Source organism: Rhododendron vialii, chromosome 4a (genome assembly GCF_030253575.1).
Source record: "Rhododendron vialii isolate Sample 1 chromosome 4a, ASM3025357v1".
NCBI classification, from domain to species: Eukaryota; Viridiplantae; Streptophyta; class Magnoliopsida; order Ericales; family Ericaceae; genus Rhododendron; species Rhododendron vialii.
Genome location: NC_080560.1, coordinates 2,642,283 through 2,652,083, shown reverse-complemented (window position 1 = coordinate 2,652,083; position 9,801 = coordinate 2,642,283). Strand labels below are relative to the sequence as shown.

The following is a 9,801-nucleotide window of genomic DNA, read 5'->3' as shown; positions in this document are numbered from 1 at the left end:
ATAGAAAATTATCTATAAAAACTGTCTCTATGAGAACTAAGTTATGTGAATTGAATAATACGCACATCTCATAACCTCACTTGTAACACCCCAAAATCGAATTCCATATAATCCCAAGGATATTAAGGTGTTACCACACTCTCATCAAACTAGCTAGCTCGAATTAATAGCCCAATACTCGGCCACTCCCACTCTTACCGAGCACCCCTATCCTCTTTCAAAAAAATTCCTATTCCTTTCCTAGCCCCTCTTTCACATATGTTCACCTCTCTTATATACGCTTGTTCATGCATTCCAGTGGTGAGGACACCTAGTCTTTTTATACAATTTGTCCTATTTGCATGTGTTTTTGTTTTGCTCTTTCTTTTCTTTTCTTTGTGGTTTTTGTTTTGCACTCTTTGACATTTAGCCCACACACTAATGAAAATCCATGTATGGCTATAACCAAAATGAAAGATTAATATGTGTCCATTCCATGAAAATTTATAATTCCATGCAAATTTATAACTTGTGTCCATTCCATGCATTGGTACACCATTAAAACATTGTTCAAATTTCAAGAAGTTTTATTTTTTGTTGTAGGTATTCATTTTTTTTAAAATTACATTTTTAGAACCTATTCGACGATATTTACTAAACAAGATCTATATTGTATATGAAATTATGTAAGATTAAAAAAATACCATTTGCTATGAGAACTGTTTCTATGAGAACCGTTTCTATGAAAATTGTTTCTTTGAAAATTGACTCTATGAGAATTGACCCTATGAGAACTGTATTTATGAGAATTGTCACCATGAGAAATGCCTTCATGGGAACTATTTTTATGAGAACTGTCTGTGAGAATTGTCTTTATGAGAACTGTCTATAAGACTAGCTATGAGAATTGTCTATGAAAACTGTGTCTATGAGAACTGGGCACAATTCTCATAGAAAATACAGAGTTCACATAGTTTTACCACACATTAAAATACACAGTTCTCATAAAAAATACACAGTTCTCATAGAAAATACACGGTTCTCATAGAAAAAACACAATTCTCATAGACAGTTCTCATAAAAAATATACAGTTCTAATAGAGAATACACACACGAACAAAATTTGAACAAAAAAAAGTAATCAAAATCAAATATAGTTATAAATATTCAAATTTGAGTTATTTTTGTCTTGCTTATGAGGTTTCGCCTCCTCTAATTCGACACCTAATTGTTTCTCCTCTCTAATTTACAACTTACATATCTGAATGTTCAATATCTACCAACAAATTGTGAAGTGCAAATGAGAATAGTTTTGTGTTCAGCCAACAACCTCTCTCTAAGCGACATAGATCACCACCGCTGCGTCAGTTGATCACCACCGCCGTTGATCGGTCGGAGCCCATCATCAATCCGCACAATAATCCTATTTTTTGGAGTATTTCCATTTTCTGGTCAACTATTTTATGATTTCCCAAGCAGATCAAAGTTACACATAGTCAAACAGCACCACATACGAGTGAACCGAAAATTCTAGCCATTTACCGACTTCAGATCTTACATACGTTCTTCCATGAATTGAATTCAAACATCAAACTCTGAGAATTACTTAGAAAGCTGTGACCTGCTGGTAGAAGGCGTAGAGGAGCAAAGTGATGTCATTGCAGATTTGGAGATTCGCGGAAGCCGACGTAGGAGGCGGCGGCGGCGAACCTCTCCGAGCACCGAAGGCCGGAGCTCGCTCGAGCCATCTCCTTCACTATACGTCGGCTTCGGCGGCGAAATTCTTCGAGTACCTGAGGCCGTAGCTCGCTCGAGCCATCTCCTTCACTACGCAGAATAGAGCCGATGGGAGAGAGACCAATCGATAACCGATAACCAATTGGAGTTGGAGTTGTCCAATAAATTATGCTACTCGAAAAACGCAACCGAAAACCAAAACGGGGGAACGGCCATTGGTGGTGGTGTGAGAGACACACACACAGAGAGAGAGAGAGAGAGAGAGAGAGAGAGAGAGAGAGAGAGAGAGAGAGAGAGAGAGAGAGAGAGAGAGAGAGAGAGAGAGCGGGGAAGTAGAGGGAGTTTTCGATTTTTGGAGATCGCTTTCCGTTGGAACGGGGTAAAAAAGTCAGTACTCAACATATTCGAGCCTATCTGGTTCGAAAATAATATATAGGGTTGGGATCAAAACGAACCTAAAAAAGAGGATCGGCCTCTAATTTTCTATAGTTTCTTGCCTAAACTCAGGTTTGGGTCTCGGATTTTTGGATATAATTGTTCTTTAGATTTAGGAATTGACGGAATATGATACTGTTAAATCCTAGTTCCTTATTCTTTGTAACAATTTCAAATATTATAAAAAAAAATTTGTTAAAAAAAACACTAGTACTACTAGTTTTTTACCTAGTACTACTAGTTTACAATTGATTTGTTGACGAGACTTTTTACAGCGATAACCCAAAAAGTTTTATGCTTGATTGGGAAGTTATTAGTTTTTCACTTTTCAGGATGCCGGTCCAAGCCGGCCCTCTCCAAGCTTTATGGTTGATTGCGAAGTTTATATGTAGGACTAGCGACTCAAGCCGAGTCAAACAATGCAGAGACACATGCTGGAACAAGTCCTTATCGTCTTTATAAAATTGGTTAATTTCTTGACAGGCATTCAAGGTCATTGACCCAACCCCGCTCAAGCGGAACTGGGAGCTGTAAATTCAGACATTCTAAGTTTGAAATTTGGTAATCTCTTGCAGGGACAGAACCAGAATTTCGTAAACGCCGGGGCTGAAATGTGAACAACAAGATTTTGAAATTTTAAGGTTCGCGAATTTAATAGTTTGTTTGGTTAAGGTTAGCGGGAGTTTTTTTTGGTAATAAGCAGAGAGATAGAAAGAGAAATTAGATTAATAGTTGAAGGAAAAACTTATGGGAGACCGTGTGCAGGGAGAAAATTTTGGTTGTGGGACCTAAAACAAACACATTCTTCAAGTATTTAATTGTGTAAACAACACCCAATACAAAATACATATCCACATATTCTTAAGAAACTAAAAAATAACTAATATTAATATTAAAATTCGGAAAAAAAAAAAATTTCCCGGAACCACACGGGGGCCATGGCCCCCATATGCCCCAATGTGGTTCCGTCATTGATCTCTTGGGGTCGGGTCGCTGAGATAAATCTCTTGTGAATCTCTTAGTCTCGGTGTGGATGACTTGCCTTCGATCGGACTGGAAAAGAGAATAGTTGAAGTGCACATAAGGTGGCTTGGACACTCCTGACCGCCGAAACAAAAAAAAAATAAAGGAAAAAATAAAATAAAAAAGTCGATGACCCCATAACACTCCAGTTACGTGAAGTCATCCTATGTTATTGTCAAATCATTGTTCCCTGTTAACACTTCAGTTACAGAGTCCACTCATTTCCTAGCTGTAAAGCATTAAAGGATAGAGACTAGCATCATCTGCACTGCATTAGTCTTGCAAATGACGCACTTGTTGAAATCAAGCCACCAGTAGCCCAATACAGGACCAACCACGTAACTCGAGCTCAACTCGTGTCCGTCTGGATCATTAAAAGTCACTTGAGATGAGCTTACTACCTAACAACCTAACAATCCAAGTTCGAACATATTTTTTAAGCTTGTTTAAGTTTCACACCAAGCTCCAACAATACATCTACTCGACTTCATAAACATAATAATATTGCATCAAAAATCAAGCTACTAGAGTTTCGGATTGTAATTAGCTCAGTTAGTTAACAATTGTTAAAAATCTATATGCTATAATGAGGACAATATTCTTAATGTACAGCACATGCTTCAAAGCAGATGAAATTTCCAGTTGCTTTCTTTTCTTTTTCCGTCGAGAGGCATTGCACACACAACAACGTCAACCCCCGTGACAGTTCCTCAACCACAATGGCAAGCACAACCCCAAGAAGAACCACAACTATACATCAGAAACACCACCACAATAATTACACAACATGGCACAAACTAGTTCCAAGGAGGGAAAGTTTTACATGAAAACCAGACTCTCCGGTGGATTTCCAAGGACAACAAGCTTACAAAAGGAGACACGAACTTAAGAATTACGACCTTCCTCTTAAGAAATAACATTGTAGTTATGACCCGTCATCGTGCATCCAAAATTGACATTGTCATATCATTCTCTGAACATATTTCGGGGTGTTTGTGTGGAGATTGATCTAGGACGCTCATACTAAATGAAAATGCAGGTTGCTTTGGAGATGGGAGAAAGGAAGCTTCGTTACTGAGCATTGATACAACATCAGACATGGTTGGCCTATCGGCTGCACTTTCTTGAACGCAAAGCAGCCCTATATTTATGTATCTCAGCAGTGTATTTGTGGAAGATATATCTTCTAATATCGGATCTTTTAAATCCTGTGCCCTGCCACTCTTCCACAAGTCCCATGCCTGTACAAGCAATTTTTAATCATTAGTACATCTCAATATAAGAAAGTACACAAAAAGGTAGAAAAGGGAAAAGGACTTAAGAATTGGAATGGAATTGTATTAACTCACATATCCTAGAAGATTGAGGGAGTGACTGTCATAGAAGCTTGTGTTCCGTTTGCCACTTAGAATCTCCAACAACAGTACTCCAAAGCTGAAAACATCAGATTTGATTGAGAAAAGACCTCTTGAGGCGTATTCTGGGGACATGTAGCCACTGGATTTAAGTATGAAACCAATCATGTTAGGTAAATTATGCAGAAATAAGCTGATTGGGTGCAAAGGCAGGGTGGTGTTCGATGTTGTGGATTATGTTTGACTTACTAAGTGCCAACAATTCGATTTGTTGCTTGTGATCCGTTGCCTCCAAAAATTCTTGCCATCCCAAAATCGGATATTTTTGGGTTCATGTCTTTATCCAAGAGAATGTTGCTAGCTTTTAAATCTCTGTGGATAATTCGTAACCTTGAATACTCATGAAGATAGAGAATCCCTTGAGCAATTCCTACGATAATTTTAAGGCGCAACTCCCAATGTAGTATCCCGTGCTTGATCGGATCTATCTCAATATATGCAGAATAATACAAATGGAACAATTCGTAAGCATAGAACAAGCACAATCATGTCTAATTCAATCTCTTGGGATATGTAGGAAGTACACACCGAAAAGGAAGAAATCCAAGCTTTTGTTGGGCATGTACTCATAGATCAAAATTTTTTCATCTCTGTCAATACAACAGCCCAGTAGTCTCACAAGATTCTTGTGTTGAAGTTTTGCTATGAGCATTGCCTCATTTTGAAATTCCTCCAATCCTTGTCCAGATTTTGTGGAAAGTCTTTTCACAGCCACCGTATGTCCTCTTTGTAACTTTCCCTGATATATCAACGGGCTATGTTTCTTTATGATCTTTGCAAATTAACTGCAAGATACTATTGTGAAGTAACATGCTAAGTTAAAGAAATGATCATTTGTGTCCAACACCTGATGGTACATCTTACCTTGTAAACAGGTCCAAAACCACCCTCTCCGAGCTTATTTGCATCAGAGAAGCTATCAGTAGCAGCAGATACACTGGCAAAGTTGAACCATGGTAAATCTACTTCCTTCTTTCCACTATTTAGACTCTTACTGGATTGAGTTAGTGTGCTGTTGCCAGCCCCAATGCTTGTCCCAAGATCATATGACAACAAGTCCTTCCCTGCTGCATTAAGTGTATACGGATTTGGATCATTGATGCATAACAAACAGAGAGACTCTAACATATAAGATTTGCCAAAGTAAACTTGTCTAGCAGACTCAATCAACATACATGTTATACAATCCCAAAATCTGAATCCTACAACAAACAAGTAAACTTGCACAATAGTAAACACCATCTATTTTCATGTAAAATGTATTTCGCTGAATTGCAAGACTTGAATTCTGTATCCATACCATTCTTTTGTAACTTTCTCCTCAAAATACAGTAAAAGAAGGCTGTAGTCAGCAGGGTTATGGAAACTGCAAGTGTTGTGATGATCCATTTCCACCTCACACTTCTACCTCTGGGTGTGGGATTCACATATCCTGCATTTCAATATTTGAGTACTGCTTGTGAACTTAATAGATTGACCTGTGTGATGGATGCCCGATCAAATTTAATTTAGAGTAATCGAGCATTCAACAAGTACGAGTTGGCACTCATCAATAAATAATTAAAAAAAAAGAGTTGGCTGAAAAAATTCTCTTTCGTAATATGTGCAATTAGAGCTACTCAAAGTGTCCCTAAGTTCAATTGGATATGACAAGCTGTACCTGATTCAGAGGATGCCATCCTCACATAGATGTCTTGCCCGCCTCCTTCGATGAATTCTTTAATATCAATCATGTCACCAAACCATAGCAAGCAACCACTTCCTTCCTCGCGTATGTCCAGATTTGCATAAGCGGTACAAGTGCAGTTTCCCAAGCACGTTCTCCAACATTCTTCAAGGCTCATCCTTATGTCGAATGATGAGTTCCGTGTGTCGGGCAATTTGACCCTTGAATACTTGACAAACCCATCTTCTCCACCCTCGTGGCAACCCAAAGGCGTCCTCCTAACACACCCATTTGACCAATCACCAAGTTCCCACTCTCTTGGGTTCACCGGCACAAACTTATCCAAACACCCGCACATTGAAGTGTTACCAATGTTACAGATACCGTATGAGCCACAGGATGCGTACATGTCACAGCCAGCCTCCGGTGCTCTCGCCATAGTGATCCAACCGCGGGTTTGATCAACCCATGTCCATTGCCCTACATATCCTTCACTACTCAACATGGTCCTCGTAGCAACCGAGGCGTTGGGGACATCGAAAGTGTAGTGAACCTCCTCCGTATTGTGATCATAATTGAGTCTTAAACCGTAGTTGAATCTGAAAATCAGGTTTGAGTCTGAAATCCCGCTAAAGCGGAGACCATTCCATGGTCCAGACCCATACAAGTAGTCAGCAGTACCCTTCCTCAGAAACATTTGTGGGTATCCACGCGTATCAAGCACGAATGTAAACGCACCTTCACCTGGATCATCATCGCTCTTCCACGAAGAGATGTACCATTCTTGACCAGTTAAGAAGTTCTTCCCAAGCTTCATTCCCTGTAAAAGCGTGTTCCCCGGATAATCAAAACTCTGCCATAACAAATTCTCTGCTTTAACTTCATCATTTGTGTTTCTCACAACCATATTACCCAAATCAAAAAGTTGCGCAACCGGATCCTGTGCTGATCTCGAAGCTTTAGTAGACCATATGGTGTCATTAGTTCCATTTACAAGGACTAGAATTCCTCGGCTCGTGAGCTTTAGCACACCTGATGTGTCCAAGAGTGGTGTTTCTCGGTTGGCAACCCATACCACTGCCGTTCTTGGTATTTCCTTGTAATATAATGCCCTGTACCATATTCCCACGTACCGTTTCGTGGAATTTCCCGGGCTGAAAAAACCCAGTTCGAAGAGTCCGCCCGATGAAACTATGGTCTCGCCATCTGCAAGTGACTTTGTTGTAGTTATGGTGTCTACACCATTGGAGGTAATTAAGATGGAAAATAGAGACAATATGCAAAGTGGTACAACAAATCCTTCCATTTGATATCTTTAAAAATACTGCTGCTTAGGTCTCTTTGAAGAATATAGTCATCTTTTCTCTAATATATAAAGGGAGAGTACTTAGTTGTAAATTCTGGATGAAAAAGGGGATATACTAAAGTGGCGGAGCCTCGCTGTTCATCTAATATATCAAAGGAAAACACCAGTTTGGTGTCTACCTGCCATACCCCGCATCTCCTTCAAATCCTTCCACCAAAAAAATATGGCCGAAACTCCCAACAGATTGAAATAATCGGGCTACATTGTCGCAGAGTTCATATTTCCTTGATGAACTCCAAATGGTGCAGCACAAATGTGTGGGACACAGTAAATAATATTGGCCTTTGAACAGACAAAGGGATTCATTAATTACCTCTTTAATTTATCTTCTGCTATTCAAAGCTGACGGCCCAAATTGTATTATGGAGATGATGAGGCTGAGAGGACGAGGAAAGTGACCTCTTAAAAAAGCAAATGGATGGTCCAAGTGCACTCGTCTTAAATGGGGTGGGCCTATGGTTTGTGGACTGCGTAACCAAGTCAAGAGAGGAACAGCAGAATAGAGGTGTGAGCATCTCTCCTCCGCTGTTCTCCGGTCCATTTGCTTCGGACCAGTTTGGTTCATTCGGGCTGTCCAAAAGTATTTTGGATGACGTAGATTTAGAGGGGTGTTTTTTTAAAAAAAATCAAAAATACTTTTGGATAACTTAGATGCACCTGAATAGGCCGAATTGGTCCGAAGCAAATTGACAGAATCCGAGTCCGGTGTTTTGGGAAGCTGTCAGTAGATTAGGGCTTTCTTTTAGGTTTTGGGTTTCGGCCAACAGGTGTTTGGAGCTTGGCCCGATAGGTGTGGAGTTGCCGTAATAGGTGTTTCCTAATTTGGTTTCTTGCCAAACTCGATTTGCGTTTCGGATTTTTCGACGCATGGTTGTTCTTAAATTTAGAGATATGATGCCGTCAAATCTTTGTTCCGTATCCTTTCTAACAATTTCAAAGATTATTGTTTTTTTTTTGCCGTTCAATAAAAACACTAGGACCATGTTCATTTTAGGACTCAAGTCTCAACCTTTTCTCTTTGTACACTGTCTTTAATAAAATTTCTCTCAATTATTTCTCTCATTTCTCTATCTATCTCTCTCCACTCATTACCCAAAATCTAACATCCAAAATTCCAAAACAAACATGGATTGTCTTGTGATTTACTCATTTTGTATTTGTTAGACGATTAGTTTGGTTTTGTCCAAATTTTTTATAATGATCTCCATTTTGTAAGTGCAATCGTACATTTACCAATACAATCTTCTCATTTTTGAAAAGAAGCTTTTGTTAACTGATTTTCCGAGGGTTATTTTCACTTTTGTCCCTGAACTGCAGGAGTCGTCATTTTTTTAAAACAAGTACAGTTGCTGTTCAAAAAAAAAAAGTACAGTTGAAATTTATTATTATTTTTTTAAATGAAGATGCACTGATTAAGTTCTTGTCAAAAAAGATGGCCTGGTTTGGCTTAAACGAGCCACTTGGCTTCTTTTTTTTGTTTTTATTTATATATTTTTTTGCATTTTTTAGTTTTGCATCAAATTTATAAATTATTAGTTCGTCTCGACAAGAGAAATCGAAAAAATAAACATTATATCGAAAACCAAAATTTTTAAATAATGACAAAAACAAGCCACTTTGATGAACCAATAATCCAAAAAAGACTTGATGCGAAACAAAAAAAAAATACAATTTTTTTAATAAAAACAGAAAGAACAAGCCAACTGGCTTATTAACCCAAACGAGGCCATAATAAAATTTGGCACTCACTGCCTAGATTTCATTATATAGCCTTGTTCGTTTGGGGAACTCAAAATCTCTGTGCACGGTCTCTAATAAATTTTCTCTATTTATTTCTCTCCACTCATTACTCTAAAAAACCTCCCTCAAAATCCGAAATGAACAGAGTATTCACTTTTCAAGATGCCGGTCCAAGCCCGCCCTCCCAAGCTTTATGGTTGATTGCGAAGTTACATGTAATACCAGCGACTCAAGCCAAGTCAAACAAAGCAGACACATGCTGGACAAGTCTTTATCGGTCTTCATAAATTGGATAATAATTTAACAGACTTTTAAGGTCGATGACCGATCCCCGCTCAAGTGGGAACGGCCGGAGCTATAAATTCAAACATTTTGAGTTCGAAATTTGGTAATCTTTTGGGGTCAAGCCGTAAGAGATAAATTTCTTGTCAATCCTTCAA

General features: G+C 38.7%; 1 protein-coding gene across 3 annotated transcripts; it reads right to left on the bottom strand.

Moving 5' to 3' along the window:
• Positions 1-3,824: 3,824 nt before the first annotated feature.
• Positions 3,825-7,915, bottom strand: LOC131323140 (G-type lectin S-receptor-like serine/threonine-protein kinase At4g27290). 3 transcript variants are annotated; one of them, XM_058354786.1, is made up of 7 exons: positions 6,250-7,915; positions 5,890-6,021; positions 5,454-5,656; positions 5,118-5,328; positions 4,779-5,013; positions 4,524-4,671; positions 3,825-4,415 (listed from the first exon to the last, which is right to left on the bottom strand). In XM_058354786.1, exons 1-7 carry the CDS (start codon positions 7,559-7,561, stop codon positions 4,110-4,112), a joined length of 2,547 nt encoding a protein of 848 aa, XP_058210769.1. In that variant the 5' UTR covers positions 7,562-7,915; the 3' UTR covers positions 3,825-4,109. The 3 variants fall into 3 exon arrangements, with proteins under 3 accessions (XP_058210769.1, XP_058210771.1, XP_058210770.1); XM_058354788.1 differs by having other exon boundaries at positions 4,524-4,608; positions 6,250-7,890; XM_058354787.1 differs by having other exon boundaries at positions 5,454-5,653; positions 6,250-7,887.
• Positions 7,916-9,801: the final 1,886 nt, after the last annotated feature.